Source organism: Lutra lutra, chromosome 3 (genome assembly GCF_902655055.1).
Source record: "Lutra lutra chromosome 3, mLutLut1.2, whole genome shotgun sequence".
NCBI classification, from domain to species: Eukaryota; Metazoa; Chordata; class Mammalia; order Carnivora; family Mustelidae; genus Lutra; species Lutra lutra.
In genome coordinates this window covers 122,856,954-122,882,460 of record NC_062280.1, presented here as the reverse complement: position 1 = coordinate 122,882,460, position 25,507 = coordinate 122,856,954, and the positions used below count along the sequence as shown (strand labels likewise).

Genomic DNA, 25,507 nt, shown 5'->3' with positions numbered 1-25,507 from the left:
TTTTACTGTGAAAATACTCTACACCCAGAATCTCACCACCTCCCATCACCGACCTGGCCAACACTCAGATCCAACATTTCCCATCACCTCCTATCCAGCTTAGCAAAACAGCCTGCTAACTGGGTTAATCTGCTTCTGCTCTCACCTCCCTTTAGGTGTTCATCCACCCCAGCACCCAGATACTGTCAAAGAGTAAATCACATCACATCACTCTGCTGCTCAGACTCCACCAATGAGGCCCCATTTCACTTAGAATAAAAGCCAAGTCCTAACAACAACCTACACAACTACAAGATGAAGTTCTTGCTATTTCTCTGACTCCCTCAGCCACTCCACTGCTGCCGCTGGAGGCTCAGCAGAGTAGGAAGGCATCAGCCTTGGGACTTGGCACTTGGTGAACCACATTCCTGGGACACTAGTCTCCCAGATACAGAATGATGATGAGACGCTGGCACAACAGGTGTACACTAAGATGATCCCAGGCAAAGGAAGATGTGCAGTCCCCTGTCCAGACAGCACCCTGGCTCCCACCCTCTGCTCCCAAATACCATCCTATCAGAGAGAATTTCTCCAACCAAACTATACAACACAGTAACCTCTGTTCTTTCTGCTTTTCATGTCCCCATCATCCTGCTTTATAATCCCTGATAACACTTAGCAGTCTTTCTGCCCTTTAAATGTTAAGTGCCTTCAAAGAATTAAAATAATAATTAATTGAACATGCCTAAATTGAACATGGAAAAATCTTGCTCAAGCAACATTTCTAGTATACCATAAAAAGATGTCAAAGAACAAATGTAGTTATAAGGTGATCTTATGAGTAGGTAAGTATTATCAGGATGGCAGGGAAAAAAGGGGGAGAGGATTTTGTTTTTTTGTTTTTTGTTTTTTTACTATCTTAACACCAGCCTTAAAAGAGTTTCACTACCTCTATGAATTGGTAGGAAGTTTAAAAGCAAAAACTCACACTAAGGGTCAGCTACTCACAGAGAAGCACTCAACACACTGAGCTTTTGTTACTGGAGAGACTGTCTCATCCATGGCTTAAGAGATGCAACCCACACTTTCTGCATCACAAGCATTTCTAAACATATCTTCCTCAAGTGTTTTCTTCATACCAAAAAAAACCCATCACCATATCACACATTAAAATATCACCTTTGTCTTCTTTATTATTAAATATAGTTGACATACAATGCTGTGTTAGCTTCAGTTGTACAACACCGACTCCCAATTCTCTGCATTGCTCACAGCTTACCGTACTAAGTGTAGTCACCATCTGTCACCAAACAACATTATTACAATGTTAACTATATCCCCTATGCTATTTCTCTGACTTTTCATCTCAGTGACTTATTTACAGATGGCCAACAGACACATGAAAATGTGCTCAACATCACTCATCATCAGAGAAATGCAAATCAAGATCACAATGAGGTATCATCTCATACCTGTCAGAATAGCTAGTATCGAAAAGAGGTGTTCGTAAGGATGTAGAGAAAAGAGAACCCTTGTGCACCACTGGTGGGGATGAAATTGGTACAATCACTGTAGAAAACAGCATGGAGGTTCCTCAAAAAAGTAAAACCGAAACACCACATGAGCCAGTAATTCCACAACTAGGTATTTACCCAAAGAAAACAAAAACACGAACTCAGGGATACATGCGTCCCTACGTTTACTGTACTATTATTAACAAGGGCCAAGATATGGCAGCAGCCAGGTGTCTGTCCATCAACAGATAAATGGATGAAGAAAATGTGGTACATACACACACACACACACCCAAAATATTACTCAGCCAGTTAAAAAGAATGCAATCCCCCCTTCATCTGGAAGCAACAAATGACAGTACAGTTGTGGGTATGAATATGGGTATGCGCTTCCATATTGTAAAAGTCCTTTAAGCAACTTACTAGGGAGCCACCTGTCACTAGAGAAAAGACCAAATTAGAAATTGGGCTTTTGTAAAAGAAAAGTAGAAAACAGTAAATGACTTACTAGAAGAATTCACTGTGAGTCAAAGACTTTTCTAAGCCCAAGCATCAGTATCTGAACGTGACCAGGCATTCCAGAAACTAGTTCCTTAACCACTATGTTCTCATTCATCACCATTAAGGCTGACAACTGTTCAGTGCTTTGCCATGAAAACAACAGACACAGACTTCTAAGTGGTACACAAAATGTTTATGGCGATTCTACATGTCATTACAAAGTAAAGAATATATTGTATATTAAAATCAACCACATCAGTGAGATCCTATAACATCCTGTGTAACTCCTGATTCCCACTCCTTGCCTATGAAGTCGGCAGTACTAGACACCGTTTGCTGATGGATTCTATCTATTTCCAACCTCTTCTACCTTCTTCTCTATATATGGCAAGGCAGCAAAGCTAAAACAGCATTTCCCAGACTCCCTTATTAACAGGATTCAGGGTGGATTCTTTCAATGAGACACATTTGTCTAAGATTTGGAAGACAGAAAGAAGAGAGCGATTCCTTTTCATTGGGGGAAGTATTCCAAATTCTACCACCTCGTCCCAGCTTCATAGGTGTAGGAAACTGGAAGCTGAACAGTGACTTCCTCAAGTCTCTCGGGATACAACAACAGTGTCCTGACCGTGACTGTAAACATGGATGCATAAACATAAACACATATGCATAAGCACTGACATAAACACAGGATGCATGAAATGGAAACCCACCTAGGACATGCAGACGTCTGCTCCTTCAGCTTTTCCAGTAATTTTGCGAGCATCTAATTTACTGTTTTAACTTTCTTTATACTTGAACTCAGTTTCTGTGCCAGTAACTTAGTCAACAACTCTCAGCCTCAAGGCTACCCTGCTACATGTAGTGTGGAATCCTGGAACAGGAACTCTACAAACCATACTGGGATTTGCCAAAGGGCTCCATGCAAGACTCGGCCAGTAGGTGGTGCAAGAGGAGAGGAGAGAGACTGCCAATCTGGCCAGAGCTTGCTCCTTCCTGCCTGTCTCCTGTGGGTTTCCTGTCTCCTTGCAATTCCCTTGAGAGTTGCTTTTCCACCCTGGCAAGCACAGCTCCTTCCAACAGAAGATGAAGCCAGGTTTCAGATTTCGCCAACACTTGGAAAACTATCTTCATTGTCTTCTACCCCAAAGGCAGAGACACTAGACCAGCCAGGCATCTATCTCCCCCTCTTCAGACATCCGAGGATCAGCTCTGAGAGCCCCCTCTCTGAAGTTTGAAAGTATTAATAATTCCAATCTTTTCCCCTGTGTTCCCTCAGGCCTAGGAGGGGTCGCTGCTTCCTTCAGTTTCCACAAGGTACCTTAGGACAGGCGAACAATTCCAGAAAGGACAAGATAGTAAATACTCTAGGATTTAGGTGCCAAAAGTCTCTAACGTGGTCTCTAACTCATTGACTCTACCACTGCAGTATGAAAGCAGCCGTGGGCAACATGGAAATGAAGGGGGATGAGGGTGCTCAAGAAAACTTCATTTGCAGAAAGTGCCGACTCTGACTTTTCCTAAGGGCTGTTACTTGTCCTAGAATTCTCTTTTTATACTTTTTGTTATCTAACAACTCCACACTTAATTCATAATTTTATTAAAATCACTCTGCTCAACTGATATGTGGGGTATTTATCTTCTGATAGACCTGGCTGTCACAATTTCCTGCACTGAATCCTGACTATTCCTGTATTAGGTATCAGAAGCAGTTCTAAGAAACAGTCCAAAGATGGGAATCTGGGATTAATTATCTCACTTGCTTGGGTTTCAAGGCAGTGATGATGATCTTATCACCAGTGGGGGGGGGAATGCTAGTTGTCCATGACAAGCAGTACCAAAACATTATTTAAATTATCATCTATGATATTCTTTCTTTGATTTTCCAGCAATCCTCTTGCTTCTTCCCTGGAACCGAGAGGTCATATCAACGCTCTACTCTTTTCTTTTTCTCCTGAACCAGTTGTTTCCCTAGAGTTCTCAAAATCAGGGACAACTGGCCAAGCTCTAGGAGCAGGAAAGACAAGTCCAAGTGGTGCAGACCCATAAACTTGAAATTAGTATTTCTCAAAGATGACCTTACAGAGGCAGAAGTACATCAATCAAATTCTGCTTCTAGACATCATAAGGTAACAGACACCAGACTTGTAAACAACTAGAAAATTGGAAACAAAAATATGAAACATTGGACAATAGGCAATTCAGGACTAGGATCCTTTTAAGAAGTAAAGTGAATGGGATGAGAGTCCACTACATGTGGCATGAAGTAAGGGAAGCTAGACCCAATGTTTTTAATTCTGGGGCCACGTCCTTTGTTCCTCTCTTGTCTGCTTCAACCTCAGAGCTCTGCAACCTGAAAAGCTCAACTGGGGAGCTCCACAGGGATCTACTATAGTCCTGAGTTATTTCCCTAGGACTCTGCTTTTATTCCACACCTACCAAATGAAATATTTTGAGAATAGGAATGCCTTCAACCCAACTAAAGAATGAGGGGGAAGAAGGTGAAAGGGGTGGGGGAGGGGAAAGAGGAGAAAGGACTCTAGTCAGAAATATGGAACGTCCCTTGGAGTATGGATCAAAAAAATCCATAGAAATTGCACCTCCGTTCAGCAGATACTGAGTACATGAAAGTCATTGCACTAAAAGAGGATGTTCAACACTGGTTAGGAAGAAGAATTCTTAAAATGTTGCCAAGGGGAGCCAGGCACACTCTGTGAAACTCATTTGGCTTCACAAATCATGCCATGGTCTAGGTCAACCAAAAGTCCCAGCTTGTACTTATGGCTTTAGACTGCTGTGCAGAGTCAAAGCCCATCTCCCAATTCTAGAGAACACCTGGCATAGAGGGAAAATATAGCCTCACTTCTGAGGTATCACCCCGTAAGAGGCTTAGTTTAAGGCTGTGGATGCCTTGGGTCTAGAATATCATCAGCAAACCAGGGAGCCTCTGGCACAGACATTCTGGGTATGCTCACAGGCTGTGAGTGCATCCAAGGAGGATGCTCCCAACCCCTGGAGCAGCATCTTGCTTGGAGGCATACAGACTCACCCCTGACTCCTGCCTTGGGAGTCCTGAAGAGGTGGAGTATGTGCAGGCCTTCTCAAGAGGACTCAGGGCCTTCCTGATCTGCAAGTACAAATGTCTCTGTACCATATCTCATCCCTTTTACTAACGCTGGCATCTGCTCCTACAAGGAGCTTTAAATATACTGCGTGAAGGGTAGCCTTTGGTTCTGAGCAGTAACAAGTCCTTGTTACAAGTCCTGACGAATGGAATCTCATTGCTCAGCTGACAGCTTCCCATTAAACTACTTCCCAGGTCACTGGTTAACCTCACACCAGTTCCCAACCCTGGTCTCCTCAGAGGCTTTAGGCCACTGAATGCATGGGCACATATAAATGATAAAATGATCAGAGAGCCATGCTGTTCAATCCTCCATGAGCCTATTCCCGTATAAATTCAAACAACTCCTGACACTTGAATATTATCTTTATGTTAAAGTTTGTGCTAGAAAGAAAAATCCTCCTAGTCTCCTTATTAATCTACTCTGGAGTGAACCATCACCACTTAGCAAATCAAAATGGTCCCATTAACATTTTAAATGCACAATTCTAGATAAACAAAGGAAAGTATGAAGCACTGCTCCAAATTTACTACTTTAGTGTTTAAAGATAGGAATTTATGACATCTGTTCATAAATAAGAAAATACACAGGATAGTTTTAGAATTGTTTTTTAGTTTAAAAAAGCCCTCATTATCGGTTAGAGTAAAAATAAATAAAAAGTTTAATACCATAATAATAAATACAACTTTTGAAAAACTACTTACATCCAAAGAATCTTCCTTCAACAGGATAAGGGCCATATTCTGTGATACCAACCGGCAGGAATATCCTAGAGCGGAGGAAAGTGCAACACAAGTGAGTTTACCATCCCTTCCATGAACTCATTGCTTTTCAGTATCTATTTAAATTCAGTCTCCCTTCTTATGCCTTCAGTAGTATCTTTTTTTTTTTTTTTTCCGTATTATCTTTTTAAGCCTATTGGGAAAGACAGAGGAATTGGACAAGCGTGCGGGGGCAGGAAAAGTAGGTTCTAATTTAAGCAGATTTTGATTCTTACAGACAGCCCGAGTAGACTGGTTGGGAAGGTCTTCAAACCTAATGGCTAAATACTGGTCAATTTTCCATGGGTTTTTCTTCATGCTTGTAGAACATCAGGAAAAGCCTTGGATTAGCTTTAAAAAATAGCTAACACTTTAGGACAACACATGAAATCTGACGGTGTTTCCAAATCGGCGTAAATGAGCCTACTCTACTAGCAAAATCCCTCATTTCTTTGTTTAAAAAGTGGGTAATTCTCACAACAGATTTTTTTTTTAAGATTTTATTTATTTATTTGACAGACAGAGATCACAAGTAGACAGAGAGGCAGGCAGAGAGAGAGAGAGAGAGGGGAAGCAGGCTCCCTGCTGAGCAGAGAGCCCGATGCGGGACTCGATCCCAGGACCCTGAGATCATGACCTGAGCCGAAGGCAGCGGCTTAACCCACTGAGCCACCCAGGCGCCCCTCACAACAGATTTTAAAGGAGTACTGTCATATGTCGAGGGAATCACTTTTCCTATCCAAGTTCAAAGCAATCCCCATTTCAAGAATTAAACCTGGGTAAAAAAAATAAAAGTTTGTTTAGAACAAAAGGATGTCTTCCAAAACCAACTCTTATCAATAATTTCCATCTCATTTTAAAATAGTTATCGCTACAGGCTAAGCAAGATGCTCCTCTACCCTTCTTCCCAGAAGGTGAACATGTTTTCTCTGAACCACTTTCCTACTCAGGCTTTGGAGTCCACACCAAAACATCTGGAGACACTCAGTGACACCACAGACCAGGAGGAGAGCCCACCCTCTGCTCCCCTCAAATCCACACACTCTGAGGAAGATCAGCTCCAGCAAATCCTAAGACCCTGAAGGTCCGTCATGACTCTACTCTTTCCTTTCAAGGAAAGGAAAGGCTCCTTTCAAGCTACCCTCCACCATCTCAGTGCCCCGAGAGAGCTGGCACTTTTCACCAATCTCCAATCTCAATTTATCTTATTGAGAAAAGGTAAGAAAAGAATCCTTCCACCTATAAAATTGTTTCTTTTTCCTCAGCATCTGAAGATAAAGGATTAATGATCACAGAAACATGAAACAAATCATCAGCTGGGGAATTACAACCTTTAAGCAAGTACCTGGGTAAGTCTCAAGGAAGGGGCTTAACCAATGCTGTTCCTAAAGCAAGTAGGAGGCTGGATTCTCCTCCACAGAAGAGCTAAAATATCCGTTAGAGATGCTATATTTAAGTGGACAAGGAGACAGGCATTTAACTAATGGGCAAGTCTCAGAACTACTGCATTTATGTGACAATTCTACTCAGCAGGGCTTCCCAACCCTTACCCCACCCGTCCTCCTCTAACCCCATGCTAAGGAAACCCTGTTAAAAGGCACCAAATAGACTTCAAAACACACAAAAGTTAAAACTAAGAAAAATCTTGTTTTCTTGTTGTTGTTTAGGAAGGAGACAATAAATATTTGTTTATTTTGGAATGTACAAATTACATCCTTCACTAACAATTGTCATTTCAGAACATTTTGTAGATCACTTCAAAACACAAGTCTTGAAGCACAAACTTATGGCTTTTAATCCAAATATTTTTAAAAGCAATACCATAAAAATACAGTCCAGTCCATTAACAATAGTTACCTCACGGGAATGAGATTTTTTGCTTGCTAAAACAACTATGTATTATTTTAGAAACTAGAATAAACTGAATAATTTAAAATCATAATACCACATGGGCAAATACCTGTTTAACCTTTAAGACCAAAAGACAAAAAACAAAAAAAAAAAAGGAGGAAACACGAAACAATTTTCTATGTTTTCAAACTTGTTCAAGTTCATATTTTAACAATAGTGATGAGTACAACTAGGACTTTCCCAGAATGCCATTCAAAGTTCTGCCTGATTAGATTGACAAAATTAAAGTCTTTGTTTCCCATTAAAATTTTACAAGTGTATTCTTCTTTCCTTTAAATTCTTAGATCAGGTCCAGAAGAGAGGTCTACACTTTATTTTCATTTACAAGAGGGGATGTTGCAACTATAATTATTTCCCACTATGGGAGGCTTGCTCTTTCTTTATATCCCCAGAGACCTCCAGCAACTTCATGCAACATAGACTGTTACAAATTTAGTATAACTAATGCAAAAGGATTTGCTGGTAGTTTTTGATTTGAACAACAGCTGCAGAAGCTAGCTATAATTTTTAAGTCCTTGCTTGCTGCTTTATTTTATATTTTTCAGTTTAAGCAAAATGCTTCTTGACAACTGAAGCTACACAAATATATTATGGAAAAACTCTTAGTATTTTTTTTTAGCTGTTGCAGGGAGAGGGCAAGAAATAAAACCACTGACACTTCCATGAATTTCAATATACAAAACTAAAGGTTTCTGGAAATCGGTTTTGTTGTTTGTTTTTTTAATTTGGAAAATGAAGTGAGATTCTGCTTAGAGAATTATCACACAGAACACCTGCACTGTACAGAGCATGGAAGTTTAACACAGTTAGTTGTGACTTAGCGAATGTGGCAAATTAAATTATGTCACCTCCAGTTTGGTGTGCTTGATTTCTAATGTTTGTGGATAAAATGAGATCAACTCTTGGAGAAGAGCCAGGTATGAAATGTCAATCCATGCTTGTAAATTAAGGTCTAGTTCTTTAATCTTGAAATCTAACAAAACGACCATAAAATCACTGAGGAGAGAACCTCTGGGATTTCACTTTTTATTACACCTGTAATTAACAGCACACTACAAAAACATTTAGTCTTTCTACTACCTGAGTATAATCAACATTCAAAGAAATCAAAATATTACAGACTCTATGGTACTTAGAGCATGATTTTAAGAAAATAATTATCCATGCTAGAAATTATTACCAAACCAAATCTCCCAGACCTTGCCATCATTCTACCTCTCTTTTGAGATAAGCTCACATTGTCAAAGGTACCCAAATCCAGATTTCTCGGGAGACATCTCTGGAAGGGTTAGGGACAGTTTATCCTTACTAACCATGTATCTTAGGATCAGATGAATAAAGCTACCCATCACTAGGATTCAGCATGGTTCCAAACCCTCAGTAAGTGTTTTGGTCCTAAATATTTTGAGAGAGAGTCTGATCAATATTTGCGTATGAATATATGAAGCATACTGCCAAACATCAAGAATGGATAATGAAAGACAGTATTCTTAATCTATTCCAGATGGGGTCAAAGAGGCTCAGTACAAAGTCCTTCATCATCCAGAGAACCAGGAAGCTAAGGACATGTCCACAGAACCACACACCTGTGCACCTTTCCCTCCAGATCCTTATCAGGAAGGCTCTGTCACATGTAAGAGCACATAGCCTCAGCCTTGCCTCACGAACCCATCCCCCCAACCAAACTGGGCTGCTCAGACTTTTTTTAAAATTCTATTAGCCAACATAGAGTACATCATCAGTTTCAGAGATAGAGTTCAGTAATTTATCAGTAATTCATTATCACATCACGTGCCCTCCTTATGCCTTTCTCTTTTTTTTAAACAAATTCTCAAAGGCCCCACTTCTAAACCTATGTCATCCAAGAAGCTTCCCTGGTCTTTTTTGACTCAGATATTTTTCCTTCAAGGAAATGAATATCAACTGTCACAGGTACATACCCAGATTTTGGGGACCTTCACAGTCTCTGTGACCTACACTGAGTTGCGTGGTATTTCTGTGCCTCAGTTCTATCTTTTTTTTTTTTTAAAGATTTTTTATTTATTTATTTGACAGACAGAGATCACAAGTAGGCAGAGAGGCAGGTAGAGAGAGAGAGAGGGAAGCAGGCTCCCCGCTGAGCAGAGAACCCGATGCGGGGCTCGATCCCAGGACCCTGAGATCATGACCTGAGCTGAAGGCAGAGGCTTTAACCCACTGAGCCACCCAGGCGCCCCCTCAGTTCTATCTTTTAAAAAAGGAGGGTGGCTATCTCCAAGGAATCAGATATTAAAAAAACTGACAGGACTCAATTCTAGCTAACATTAATTCAGTATCTATTATGAACACCAGTCATACTTACTATCTATCCTGCACAATTAATACTCTTTCATCTATGTCACCTTCTGCTTTGTCTCAGAATTAACTCACACCCCTATCAGGGAAGGAATGTGAGTTCCCTGAGCCTCGAGTAGCCAGCTGCAGGTAATCAAGAAATAATGTGTCTGACTTTTTTTGTTTAAAACAACACTCGAGTTGAGACAACCACCAAACAATGTCCCAGCTTCAATGAAAATAGAATCTGGTCTTCCTTTCAACATGCAAGACAAACTATAGGCACTAATAGGAGCAGGCACCATATTTACTCACTTTTAAAAATTAAACTTCTATAACTGTAAGAAGTGGTTTATAAGTATTAAATGATGAGTCACAACAACTTAGAAATGGTTCAAGGAAAGCTCTTTCCCACTTAATGACTTTAAAATGGCTTTTGTTCTCATTCATCCTACATTCATTAGAAAAAAAAATTATAGATTCTGTAGATTTCATATCTGCTGTCTACCTATTTAATAGATGTCTTACCCAGTGGTAATAAGGAAATGACATGACTCACAAAGACTACATCTGAAATTTCACTTTAGACTAACGGATGCCAAATCTTTAAGTTAAGAAAGAAAATTGCCAACTCCTTGAAACACAGCTAGTTAGCATAAATTCAAGCCAGCACACTAGGATTCTGGCATCATGCCAGTTCCCAACTACCTAAAACCCACAGGCAAGAAGACGGTCTATATGGTACTCATTGGCTCCTAAGAGACACAAATACCCTGGAACTTAATTTCACTAAATGTTTGCAAGGTATGAACTAGAAGTTACATTTTACAAATGCTTCCTTTTTAAAGATTTTATTTATTTATTTGTCAGAGGGAGAGGAGAGAGACAGAGCACGAGAGAGACAACACAATCAATGGAAACAGCAGGCAGAGGGAAAAGCAGGCTCTCTGCTGAGCAGGGAGCCCCATGAGGGACTCGATCCCAAGAACCTGAAATTGTGACCTGAGCCAAAGGCAGACACTTAACTGACTGAGCCACCCAAGTATCCCTTACAAGCACCTCTATGATAAGTAAACCCACTGCCGAGGAGAGCCAACAACCCCACGTACCAACGGTTAGCTCCAAAGGTGAACTCTTACCGTAAGTACCACTAAGACCATATGATTAGTGGTAAGAGTCAACAGTCGTAAGAGTCAATAGTTATAAGACATCCCAATTTCAGGGACATTGACACAGGACAACAATGTGCATCCTGGAATGGCTGGAACACAGGACCACTGTCCCCTACTCTTCAAATTTCAGACAACAGTTTTATGAAAACTATGTGAATCTGTTTAAAGAGAGCCCTGCACCAGAAGTGAAGAGCCCTAGGACCTCAAGCCAGCTTGGTCATGAAAAAGAACCTAACCTTCATAAACACTGAATTTCCCCCTTCAGCGATAAGACCATTCGTATGTAGAGACTGAAGACAGAATTCAGAAGGCACTCCCAGCAGACCGCTGCACTCAGCAGACATTCCATTCATTTGCTCTCTTGTCCTTCCTCCACAGAGACATAGAACTGCTAGACACTTGATCTTCTTCCCACATATCTTCTGGGTGCCCAAAAAATGCACAGAGAATGCACTACCATGGACAGACTATGCTGCATTATGGAAGATGGATCAGTAATGGCTCAGATTACTGGGGGGATGTGGAACCCGGGACAAGTAAACAGGCGTACAATCCACACTGAATTGGGGCACGACCTCGTGCTGCTTATAGCTGTCACCTGTGGTCTGGCATGGACAAGTCTGATACAGTGTCCTGATATCGACCCTTTGCTGAGCCTTCTGCATCATTTAAAGGCTCGAGAGATGGCCTAAATTGGAAAATGGCATTTAAGCCCACGACACTGCTCAGGATTACCAATAAATTCTGAACGCAAATGAAAAAGTAATTCAGACAGAGCTCTTTCAAAGAATATCAGTTCCCTGGCTGCTGGCTGCATACTTAATAACACCAAAGATATGTTTGAATTCTGATACACTAGGAAAAGAAACAGGAGTAGAAAAAAGCCTTCAGAAGACTAGATATCAGCAAAGTCATCAGCTTATATATAAGCAGGAAGCAATATCTCACTGTGGTCTTGCAGAGTAGTTGCTAAGAAAGATCAATTTTAAAAATATCTAATGGCAACAAATGCTTCAGGTACCAAAACTACACATGTTCCTATACTCTCTTTGAAAAAAAAGCACAAAATAATATAACCATCATTTTTACAAACTCTTCAGGCAGGCATCAATTATACTGTAAGGCTCAGAGAAGCCTCACGACATTCAAGTCAAGCTTTCCTTTATGAATTATAACCCATTTGTGTTTTCTGGGTTGATTTTCAAGCCCTCATTTGTGTTTATTCCAAAACCCTCCAGACCCTGACATGCTCAGGTGTGACAAAGGAACAAGCAGGAAGAGGGATGTGTGTGCTGCCCAAGGGCAGGGTGATCTGGTAGAGAGGGCTTGAGAAGGACAGCGGCCCTTTTCCAGCTAGCACAATGCCAGCAAAGTCACACTCGCTTCGTACAGCAAAGTCACACTCGCTTCATACAGCAAACACCAGAAAGCACTTAAGGAAGTAGTCCGGGGCTAGGAGCATAAAAAGGTCAATAGTCCAGCAGGAACCCTCAAGCTCTGTTTTCCAGATCTTATCATTATCGTGCAATCTTAACTTGAGGGGTTACTCACGTCTTTGATATTGCTCTAAGTGAGCAGAAAGCATTCCATAACCTGTCAGCATTTCAGGACAACAGTCAACTTTCCATGCTCTACATGAATCACAGGAGTCACATTATCAGTAGCAGGTGTTTTAGCCCAAATTTACATGAGAAATCATACCTGAAGGAACAACATACATAGAAAGAGACCTCGAGGGACAGTGTACCAAAAGCAGATGTTTACCCTCATTTTACAAAATATTGCTGACATCACTAAAGGGCTGTACACTCTGGGTTTTTATTTCCCAGCAGTAGTGAGGGATCCACACAGAAACACTGTTCACTTTTGTCCAGAAACATGCATTTGAAAGACAACACAAATCCATAGACAAAGTCTGTACCTGAGCTTCCAAGACTGTTGATGAGTCACATATCATTCACCTATGACTGATTACACTCATGTGGGAGCCCAGATTGCAAGTGACTAGCTACAACCTTGCTAAAAAATGATTAAATGACTCTTACCTATTAAACCAAAAACAGCATTCACTGCAGAGAGGAGGTATCAGTCTACTACAGAGGTTATCTGAGAGACCGGGCCGCTTCAAAAGAGAAGGCTTAAGGAAAGGGGTACTTCTGGATTCAACTGATAATATTCCAAGGAGACCGCTCCCAATAGGGCAAGAGTCACTTAAATTTGGAGGTTCCAGTGTGTTCTTTCTGCAGGGAGTTGTGACACGGTCTACTTCTGTAAATACGTTATAAGTCATGTGGTCCTTACACACTCATTTGGTCACATATGCACTGGGGCTTCTTATGCTGTAATGGGGCTAGAAGCACCAGGTAACTTGAAAGCAACTTCAATAACCAAAATCAGATCTTCTAAAATTAGTCATTTCAACTCCTTTCAAACTCAAAATGTGCCTCTTTTTCCCCAATTTTCATTTCCACGATGTTTAACAAGCAAAGAGTTTACCAACCCAGACAGGGAAGGGAAAGGAAGAGACAGACTCTTAGAAGATCCAGTAGTTGGTAAAATCATTTAAGTGGCTATAATGCTATATTAAACTTAGTTAGCATTATATGCTATAATGCATATTAAACTTAGTGAAAAGATTATCTTAGTCTCAGACTACAATTTTGTGAGGAAAACAGTAAGAAAAAGTTGTCATGTCTTGAATTCTGTATCTTATATAAGTGTGTTTAATACAATTCAGGGAGATAGAGTTTTAATGTTCATCCCAGGCAGATAACTCTCACAAAAGCATCCTCATTTGATTTAGGTAAACTTTTCTTGGCCTTAAAACATCATCTGTCAATGGATTTGAGGAAGCCTCAGGCACTTCTACCAGACACTTTAAAAACAATACAAAACCAACATCAGGAAATTTTAAAATTAATTACCTATATTAATTGCAGTTTCTTGTTTATCTCCTGTCAACACCCAGATTTTAATTTCTGCCTTCAGTAGAGTTGCTATGGTTTCTGGAACGCCTGCCTGAAGGCGATCTTCTATGGCTGTGGCTCCAAGTAACAGTAAATTCTAGATTGAAAAAGAATTTTGATTACAGACTGGTACATACTTAACAGCAACATCAAGGGCAAAACTGACCCCAAAAGGCAGCCAAAATGGTCCAACAGTTCTCTTATATCCTCTACACTAAACCTTTGCTTGCAGGTAATTAATGATCTCTTGATGTGCGGCATTCTGAAACTATCTGCAATATTAGAACCACCTGAAACACATAGGCAACCCAGCATTCATTAATTACTTCTTGGACCATGGGCATGTTAGAGTAGAAGTCACCTAGCAGTAAAGCATATGGGCAAGTTAACCTGAAGATATTCACAGGAGGTGAGCCTTCCCCTCTCACCCCACCGATAGGTAACACACATATTATGTTATGGTTAACACGGGAGAAAAACTGATTCTAGATGATAACACTCATCTGACGACACAAGACTAAGGGATAGCTGATGCTAACATTTCAACAGCCAGAGATGAGAATATCGAAGTATCTTAAGATTGAGGAACTATCAAATGTTGCCCCTATTAAACTTCTTCCAGGCCCACAGAGCCCAGCTCACAGTGAGGATGGGTATGGATGCATGGGGAGGTGGAGGGCCCTCAGCAGCCCATACCTTGCCTGCTGGCCCGGCAGATTCCAGAGTCCCTGCACATAGCACCTATCTCCCCCGAGGCCCCCCTAAAGCCCCCCGAGGATAGGGCACCATAGCTTGATTACCCAACTGTGGGAAAACAGAACTACCACTGCTTGGTGCCACACAGGCCCATCATCTATGCAATCGTTTTCTGATTCTAAAAGTAATTTTGCTTATTTCTAGTAAAGCAGAGCAAATAAACACTTGAATTCCGTTCTACTCCAATCGAATTCCATTAAAGTGACAAGTAAATATAAAACCCAAACAACAATGGAATATTAATAAAAGTCAAGAATAATTGAAAAACACACACACACACAAAGAATGAGAAAAGCTAATGATTTCAGATTTCTAGAAACCAAAAAAAGAATGGGCCAATGGTTGCAGACATGAACCAGAATAAAGGTGAAATCCAGCTGCCAGATTTGAGGGACTTCAATACCTAGAAAGCTACATAATGCTTTGGGATAAACTGCAAAGGCCCGGCACAGCAACAAAAGTCAGAGTGGGCAAGACGCAGTAGCAACGGCAAAGGTAGCTACTATTAGAATAAGTGTGAAAATGCTTAGAATGAACAAAGTCCAACCAGCCTGCACATAATGAATTCTCCTGTAACTAAGTAAGGTGAGCGATCTCATTAAGTCTAATCTTAGGTCAACCCTGAGAGTCACTGACATTGTCTTTCACCTGATACTTCTTAAGATACTATTAATGCTTTAGCTAAAGGTGTTTCCACCTTCCAGATAGCCCATAAAAACTAAGTGTTTCATAAGCAAAATAAGACCTCATTAAAAGCTAATGGTTAAAATTCATACAGGAAGAGGGAACATGGCTATAGAGCGAAACGGTTCCTGTCCAAAGACTCTGTTCTCTGCTTGGTGGAGCCCCTCATTGGGCATGCAACAGCTGCCTCACAGGTAATTACCTTCTCTATGATCTCGTAGCACTCTTCCAACCGCTGAGCTCGGTCTTTCAGTATCGTGCTGGCTTCTTGATAGACTTTCAGCCACTCCTCATACTCATGCTCAGAGAGGTCGGCATAAGCCACACACAGAGTCCTCAAGCCTGCAAAACAGCCCCAGTGTATCCAGAGACCCAAGCAAGCAGGATACCCTCCCTCCCAGGTGACATCATGTGGTCCATTTTCAACCAGCATGCTCAAAAAAAGTTAAAGAAACTGTCTGCTTTTTAGGTCAACTTTCACACATCTAAAAAGGGCACTGGAGAACAACTCCAGCACATTTTGCTGTAAACCACTGTGTGTATAAATCTGAGAGTACTTGGAAGCCACAGAGTGAACTCCCCACAGAGAGAAGCACAGGAGCTGGGCATGGCCCCCATGCACATGTGTAGGGGACAGGCATCAGCAAGTAGAGGGGGCACTGGGTACATTTCAAGATGGCAATAAAAGCCCAGTGGGCCATCATGTGGATGACCCGGGCTTTCCAGCAGGCACACATGTGCACACACGCACACACATGGCCCTAGGGACGCAGGAAGGGGAAAAAGCGGCAGTCGGCAGTCCGGCCAGGCTCCAGCTTTCATCAAGTCCCCTTTCTGGAAACCCTGACATCAGTGTTATTTGAGGCCTTTCAGAGAACTCCTTTCTTAGTCTCTGTGGGCTCCACGAATTATTGTTTCCTCAAGTCATGGTAAGCCAGTGTCATAGGAATAACAAAAGAAGGACAGGGGAAATAACCTCATGAGTTTCCTAAGAAGGGGAACAATAACTGCAAAATGATGGTATGGGTCATGAGCTGGCTTGCCTGTTCCGTCCATACTCCTGGTGAGGAGTCAGCTGAGTGTGGACTCTGGCACACATCCTGTCACTGTCATAGGCACAGAACACAGTGGGAGGGGCGTTGGGGGTGGCACTAGGAAAGTATATCCTATGAGGAAGCCAAGGGCTGCACAAAACACACATGTCCATTCAGAACACAACTGCTCCCCCAAAGCAACAGCCACAAACACGTGAAAATACAACTTCGACGGTTAAAAACAACATTTCCAAATTTCACTTACCTTCCGTGGCAAAATATTCCAGATGGCACAGTGTTTCCTCCATGTATTTTGAATCTTTTGAGAGTCTCTCAAAAATGACATTATCCTTTAAAATAGAGAAACACTGTCACTAGCTATCCCTTAAATAAACCTTCCAGTCTGCATTCTAAACCTAGCTTTGTTTTAATGGTGCTTATCCAGTGTGTATGAGAATACTTGAGTGGACAAGCAGAAATAGTGTTGGCCAGAGTCAGTCATGAGCTTTGGAAAATGAATCGGGTATGAATGTGTCCAAACAAACACTTTTTGGGGAGAACCAGAAGTGTCAAGAGAATTATCAGGGACACAATGGTGCCTACATTTACCCAAATTTGCAAAATACATGCCCACATTTATAACACCTTTATGCAGAAGCGGAAAGGGTAACAGACACATCCTAAATTGCTCAAATACACTCTTGCCTCCTGACCCTGCAGGAGCCCCTGCCCAGGGGGTGCACAGCCCACTAGGCACTGAACCCAGTTTAGCTAAGACACACCAGGGAACACAGCTCAGAAAAGCTCTCTGTGATGACAAACCACAACAACTAAGAAAAGCTGCTAGTGAACACGTGCACACACACATGTGCACACGCACCATCTCAGGGTACTGAAAAGATTATCACGGGTCCATGTGAATCATTCTATCTTCCCAAAGTCAGAACCCACTAGCGATAAATGAGACTCAGAAGTCACGCTGCAAGGATTCCACATGACACAGCAAACTGCTCTTTCTGAAACCAACAGCTGGCTAAAAGCAAGCTTTTCGTAGGCCGCCACTGCCACACTGGCCTGAACCACCACGATCTTCAGCGGACTTTTACTACCAGGTCAATTTTAAGGTCAATCTGAAAGAGCCCTTCGACCTTGGGTAAACTCTCAACAGCTGGACAACAGCCAGCGGAACAACAGAGCTGCCAACGGCGCCCGGCCCCACCAGTACTTAGCCAGTACTTACAGCCCCCTTACAGTAGAGCCGAAGTTGGCCTGAAGGAGTCCGAACAATCACAGACATTCTTTTTCTGTCACTGTGGGGGTAAGAAAAGAGAGGGACAGTCAGTCAACATTGGTCTGTTTGATAGGACACATGCCCTATGATTAAGCACCCAACAAATCAAAAGATGATCTGAGAGCCCTAAAAATGGCAAAGCTCCATTTTCCTCACCTTTTCCTTCAGAGTTGGGCTTTAATTGGATATCGCCTACTCTTTTTATTTATATAGAATGGACATAAGCCTATTTTTCCCTCCCATGGAAACTCCCTGGCATAGCTATTAATAGCAGGAGAGCAGAAATGGACTATTTGACCCTCTATTATGCACATTTAACTCACTCCTGATAATACTCTGTAAAAGTGTTATTTTACAGCTCAAAATTTTAGTAATCCACCCAGTAAGGAGCTGAGGGGAAGCTTCACTATAAATCCACTTAGTCCAAAAGCCCCTTGTGTCTTCTGTTAACTGGAGTAGAAAAAAATGAGAAATTCATAGAACGCTCCTGACTCAGCACTGAGGTGTGCCTTATTACTGCCCTCCCCTCTCCACCATGGACACTTCTGCACTCTTCTTTCATAACGACCCATGCTCACTCATGGAACCTTCAACGGCTCCCCACTGCCTACAGATTCCAGTTTTTACTGACCTCCACACACCTCTGCAGCCAGGCCTCATCCCCCACGAGCCCTCCCATGCACTTGCAGGCCTCCCACACACCAGAAGACACAGCATGCTCTTTCTCTACACCTTCTGTCTCATGCCTTTTGCAGACATTTCATCCTTCTAAAACACATCCCAACCACAGTGGGCCCCTGACTGCCCACCCCTATAAGAGGATTCCCAATAGACTCTTAGCTCCTAGGACCGAAGGATATTCTCTCCCAGCTTTGTGTAAATTCCCACATCCTAACCGACAGCACTCTGTCTGACCTAGGTCTGAATTCTCTCTCAGCAAAGTTGTTAACCCAGCATCTCAGTTTCTAAATGTATAAAGCAAGGCCGCCACCAAGTACTGTAAAGGAGTATTGTTAGGATTCGGTGGCATCTGGAAAGAGAGGAGTCAACTAAAATGAAATAGAACCACAGCTGTAACTACAAACAACCTTTTAACTCCGTAGTATTCCCCCAGAAAGTTTTTACTACATCCTCATGTCTCTATCCGTAGTCACCTGTTTTAACCCAATTCCCTTTCCTCCTCTTTGTCCCTGTAATAACTGCTGGTCCCAGTTACCACAGTCACATAATAACATAGTCTCCAGGACATCCACAAGAGATGGGGCACAAAAGTCTGAAGCAACGTTTAGTGTGTTCCTTACCTCCACAAACAGGGACACTGCCCCTACTCCCCTATATGAACCACTACTGTTATCAACCATCCTTCTTTCCCTCTAAAAGCCCATCCTCAAGGGCTCTTGACCCCCCAAAGCTCAAGTCTGCAGTCCTAAAACCAAAGACTAGGGCTAGAAAGCATTTCCCTCAAGAGGGTTAAAAATTGATCTTTTTCAAACAGCTTTAAAGCCGACAGAGGAAATGTGGGAATTGTTTAACAAAGGTTATTGAAAAACCCCACTTTTACTAATGGGAAAACATAATTTTGAGGTAGCAACAGAACCTTGCTCTAGTACTAACACTGAGTTCAATGTTAAGAAAAGAAATAAATCATTAGGATTTTTTTTTTAATGACAAAGGAAGCCAATTATCCAACAAATATTCCTGGGTCTTAAATAAACCACACTGGGGAAGAATGAGCTGGAATATATACAGGAGAACTGCCCAATTCGGACAAAGTCTCTGACAGGATGGACCGATCTTATCAGCCGCCACTCATCAGTTTCCCAGGCTGGGCATGAGAGCGCTCAGAGGGAGCACGAGGCAGGACCTCATGGGACGTGGGAAAGACCAACAGAAATAGGGCCCCTGTCACATACTCCAAACTATGCAGACATGTCTGCAGCTGCCGATGCCAGAACAGCAGGTCTGGAAATCTAAAGAGGAGGATATGGAAGCATAAGGTTTCATTTGGAAAAAAAAAAAAGAAAAATGATCTACTTCACTTTCTTTAATGAAAGTCACAAGTTCCAGAGAGGAGAGGGCTTGTGGAAATATATTTAATAAATTTAATACTTAGGTACTGTATTTAATCATGTTATACAATCTTGCAAACACCATGATGACGTTGTTAAATATATATGGAAGTTTTATTTCAAGTGCATGAAAGAGAAACATACCTAGAAAATTCCAGGACGTTAAGGATTCCAAATGTCTGTTCCTGTCCCATCTAAAAGAAGAAAAGCAGGCTCTTACCTGAGGTGCAAAGTATTAAAATCTCAAAACGACAATATCCCCAATCAAAACCTCTCTGTACATACATCTCCCGGTCCCTCCAGGACTTTCTCTCTCTCTCTCTCTGTATAATACATACATGTACATACACATATTCCCTCTCCCACCCTCCCTCCTCTCCAGCTCATTTTCTCTTCCCATCCTCCTGCAAAAGGCCTTTCCAACAGCTACGGTTTCCCCACAAGCCAGTCCTGTGGGGTAATAGCTCCCCCTTCTGGTAGAAGCTTCTCACTCTTCTCCAGGCTGTCAAACAGCAGGCTGACACAGTCCCTTCCAACAGGCGAAAACATAGGACACAAGCTACACAGGTCAGCCTAAAACCCTGGGGCAGGTCATGCTTCTGAACTCAGAATTTTACAATTTTATATAAAAATGTATGCATACACCATGTGCCATAATTTCCCCACGGAGTTCTGGGGCAACACCCTGTAATCCAACTCATCAATTTTCTATAGCAAAATGTAAGACTATTCACACTGAGATTCTTAAGACCACAAATGACCTCATGTCAGTTCTGGTTACATTTTGCTGCCAAATACCTAAGTCCCCAAATATGGGGGAGAAACTTTTAGAATTCAAAGTTTCTTGGATTTTGAATTTTAGATTTAGAAATAAGGATTATGGATGTGCCTGAGACTCTAGGGCAATTAATCAAATGTTATTGTTCTTCAGAGTTGGAACCTCAATATTTTCAATTTTTTCCAGAAGATTCTAGACTATGTGTGTACCACTTTCAAACTCCTTGATCAAACCTGCTCTCTATTTCCCTACTACATCACAGTGGAAAGAATGTGGGCCTTGGAGTTCCTTATGAATTTGAATCCTTTGCCACTAAGTGTGCGGCTTCCTTAGGAATGGTGGTAGCATCTGTCCCCTAGGTTTGAGAGAAGCAATGAATGAAGCAACACGCAAATTACCAAGTGCATGACTGACACACAGCACCGATCCATCATTCTGCCCTGACCACAACTCCCTACCCCTTCTCCACACACCCTGAAATACCACCAGCGACCCACATCATCCAGCCTTCACTGGCCTTTATTCCCCTCCTCCTGCACCCACCAGTTCTTTCTGCTCAGCCTGTCCCAACTTGGTGAGACGCCCATTCAGAAATGTGCCCAATGGCACAAGTGCTGTGACTGCCAGGAGCCAACCCCTCTTTGCTATCCCATCAACCGCTGTGCAACCATGTGTAGCCCACAGACTCACTGTTAAGATGACCAGTAGGGCCACCACATGTAAAAAGCTGGTAACCACCTCAAGAATGCAGGTTTGAGGATACTCTGGTATTTACGGTTAAACAGGATTTTGTAGTTATTATTGTGACCCTTATAAACCAGGTAGTCTTATTTACTCCCAGAAACATGGCCTTAAGAGGTTAATAAAAAGACAAAGAGGTGTCGATCCACTTTTGGTCAGCATCTACCGCCATGATGACAATGCCAGGGGGCTCTCTCTCTAGATCTCCATATTTATCCAGTACTGTGAGCAAAGCAAAAGCAGCTATGCTCTTCTCCTCTCTCCCACCTGTGTCCCATCAGTCCACAGCTACTCCCAGTCCCTGTCACTGCAATGCAGAGAAAAGAGCAGTACCCATATGACAGAAAATCCTATAGCATATGTCAAGTCTCCTTAAACCGAAAGGGGTAAAGACTTCATTTATGAGAAGCTTCTATGAAGTAAATTCAATACCCCATCAGTTACACTGTTCTACTTTAAAATAAAAATAATTATGATTTGATCTCTGCACTCCAGAAGAACCTGAAAGCTCCAAGAAATGGGCACACTGTAGGTGAATTTTCTAGGTACTGCATATAAGTAAAAGAAAAATGTAGTGCCGCTAAGTTAGGAATAACAATGTATTATGTAAATTAGAAGTGAATTTCAAATGCATTAACAAGGCCTAGGGATAGAAGGATGCATGAAGGCAAAAACTGTTCTAATCCATGAATCTGTCCCAAATGGAAGGCTGGGGAGGATGGCAGTAACTGCCTGCAGGCCCTCATCAACCCATCCTGTAGCAAAACGCAGCCCCTCTAACTGGTCAGCATTAAACATGCCAGCACCTTGCCCCTCCTAACCAGCAATTTCCCCCATTGCCCACCTCAAGGGTCCTTATTGGATGTTATTCTTGATTTACATCTTTTTTTTCCTATCACCAAATTTCTCACTCAGGCTTCCTGAGCAGGGAAACTCAAAAATCAATCATAAAATAAATAAACCCTTGGCCCTAGGGAAAAGAAAAAACTCCTACAGATGCCAAAGATCTTCAGTGCCAACTCACTTCTCCCCCAGCCGGGGAGACGGAAGCCAGCGCACCGAGGGCTCTGCTGTGCAAATACTCTGGGTGCCAAAGCCACAAAGACAGAGCCACAGATCCTGCCTTCCAGACCCGTGGCCCATGTGGCTAGTCCCCTGACCGCTGCAGAACAAAGAGCAGGCTTGCTTGCTTGCTTCTGTACTACAAACCACACCAGCGTACAAAAGACTTATGGAGAAGCATCTCCAAGAGAGAAAAACACCTGCAACACAAACACAACAAGAATAAGCTGAGAGAATCACATGATACCAGCAGCTTTGCCATGGATTTAGTTTCTCACAGGAAAAAAAAAAAAAAAAGGAATGTAGCTATCCTGTTTCCATCAGACATGTTATTTCAAACACAGAGTCTTCAAAAAAGTCGGTGGTGCACAAGGGGAAGAAATGACCAGGCTTGTCACTCACTGCTTCTATGATGACCGAGTATGGCGTTCTGGCCGTGAAGACAAAGCCCAGCTTCCTAGCTCCCTTCACCAACGCAGCTTCATCTGTCAAGAGAGTTGATGAGGCATTGACTCATCACACGTAATGGTAGACTTCTGCCAAGCCCGTGTTATTTTTTGAGTTAACCAAACCCACAGCAGTTGGAGAGGCCTGGCCTCCATGCTCGGTTAAGGATATAGGAGGCACTCACTCACTCCCAGCACCAGGGTCCTGAGGGGCAGCACTTCTGTTAGGTCAGAAGATAGGAGCCAAAACGAAGTCATCGAGACAGGAGTGATGGCATACCTACTATTCTCGGTGGGGGTCAAGTTCTCCCTAAGGAACTTAAGCAACATTCCCATGGCTTTCTGACTAAATATCTTCTCTAAGTGAGGCAGTGTTTCAGTTCTAGTCCGGGGGGACTCAGAGCTCCAGGAAATGGGTCAAGAGTTAGCACCCAGCTTAGTTCCACCAGCAGCTGGAAGATCTACGCGGGGTGGACGGTGAAGAGAGAAGCAGCGCTCCCTCCCCCACGAGTTTTGTCTCATGCAGGGTCGTCAGCTACGACATGCAAGAAGGCCAGGGGTCTCATCTTGCTGTCACATTGTTACAGAGTCAGGAGGGCTCAGCACGACCTTTCTGTGGCTTTATCACTTGTCACCATATAACCTGTAAACCACACGAGGCCAGAGGCAAACCGTAGGGTCCTTGCAGGGCACGCTGCCCCACTACTACCCCCCACCACCCGACAAGTACCTGCAAACACCCAAGTCTCCAGAGAAGGGGACAATGGGGCACACCCAGCCCGGGGCCCTCACCTGGGGAGGAGGCCTGGTAGATGATGTTATCTCCATCCTTCTCAGGGACCACGGTGTGGCACACAGCCAGGAGCGTGAGGAACTCCTGTATGCACGGAGCTGTGGGCTACAGACACACGGGCAAGATCATGAGTTAAACCATCGCAGTTAGATTCAGCCATCCTCGGCTTAGAACCCTGTGCCGGCTTCCCACCCACTCTAGAACAAAGGTCGAGACCCTAGCCTGGGCTCTGTGCTCCCCAGGATCTGGCGGCTACTACCACTTCCATCCCGCAAGCTGCACCCACTGCTCTGGTCTGCAGCTCCTCCAACTGGCGGCTGTCCCTGTGCTCTAGCACCACCCTCCACCCGCCTGCAGCCGGTTCTTACTCATCCTCCAGGTTGCAATTCAACAGTTGCTTCATCTGAGAAGTCTACTATCACTCTGCTTTTGGAACATCCTTCTTGACATGCTATGCCTGGGGTCAGGCGAGAACAAGGTGTGCGCCCTTCCCCCAGGGTTCTCCCAGCACACGCTTGTTGCAACACTTCAAGCACTCCTGCGCTCACAGGCTTCCTCCCACATCTGTGAGACCCGGTAGCGCTAGCAGGTCATCTGCCTTCCTCACCACTGTAACCCCGGGCCCTGCAGACAGAAGGCACTGGACTCTATGTTGGATCGACCAAACAGGTGAGTCCTTGTTCTTTCTCTTCCATTGTCCTAGCACTCACTACTCTACACCATGTCTGCTCTTTACCTTAGTCCTTGCTTAAACCCTGTAAGGCAGTGCAACCCATGCCTATTCCTTAAAAAATAAAAATAACCATCCTGGGGACGCCTGGGTGGCTCAGTTGGTTAAGCCGCTGCCTTCAGCTCAGGTCATGATCCCAGCGTCCTGGGATCGAGTCCCACATCAGGCCCCTTGTTCTGTGGGGAGCCTGCTTCTCCCTCTGCCTGCCACTCTGTTTGCCTGTGCTCGCTCTCTCTCTCTCTCTGACAAATAAATAAATAAATCTAAAAAAAAAATAACCATCCTGGATATGTATTTAATATATTTCTCCCACCCCACACACACTCTTTTTATAATTTTCATTGGGATTAGACTAGGATGTCTTAATGCTGTTTGCCAATCTAAGAATACAGAATGCCTAATTATAAAGGCTTTTAACGCGTCTAAATGTAGGTGCCGGCACACTATCTTCTTATCTTTTATTCATTCAAAAAGTATCTCCATGCCTACCATACATGAGGCACTGCACTAGGCATTTTATCTATTGCTTTTTACATCATGAATAGAATCTTAATTCTATTATGTTTCACAAGTGTCCATTCAGATGTAAGTAAAAACACTGAATTTGATAAATGAATTTCATGTCCAAGTGTAATTACCCTCTTGCTGGCCCCCCGAGTTTCAGGGGACTCTCCTGGGTTTTAAGGCAGACAATTATTTTATCACCCACAGATGATGACGTTTTCTTTCCTTTTCTAACACATACACTTGAGTTCTCACTTGCCCACTCGAGCTAGCACTTCGGGAGGATGTTCAAAGCCAGGGGTGACACCAGGCCTCCTTGTCCTTGGGTTATTTTAACACCGAGGTCTTTAATTTGTCACTGTTTGATAGGCAGCTGT

At 42.8% G+C, this 25,507-nt stretch overlaps 1 protein-coding gene across 1 annotated transcript in view; it reads right to left on the bottom strand.

The window, feature by feature from the left end:
* LOC125096200 (phospholipid-transporting ATPase IB-like) overlaps nucleotides 1-25,507 on the bottom strand; it is a 659,532-nt gene that overhangs the window by 449,404 nt on the left and 184,621 nt on the right. Inside the window, exons 17-24 of the mRNA XM_047722948.1 lie at nucleotides 23,896-24,001; nucleotides 23,060-23,142; nucleotides 20,221-20,270; nucleotides 17,957-18,026; nucleotides 16,982-17,066; nucleotides 15,885-16,024; nucleotides 14,201-14,339; nucleotides 5,824-5,888 (exon numbers count right to left, since the gene is read on the bottom strand). Coding sequence (XP_047578904.1) covers nucleotides 5,824-5,888; nucleotides 14,201-14,339; nucleotides 15,885-16,024; nucleotides 16,982-17,066; nucleotides 17,957-18,026; nucleotides 20,221-20,270; nucleotides 23,060-23,142; nucleotides 23,896-24,001 — 738 coding nt within the window. The remainder of the gene's footprint in view (nucleotides 1-5,823; nucleotides 5,889-14,200; nucleotides 14,340-15,884; nucleotides 16,025-16,981; nucleotides 17,067-17,956; nucleotides 18,027-20,220; nucleotides 20,271-23,059; nucleotides 23,143-23,895; nucleotides 24,002-25,507) is intronic.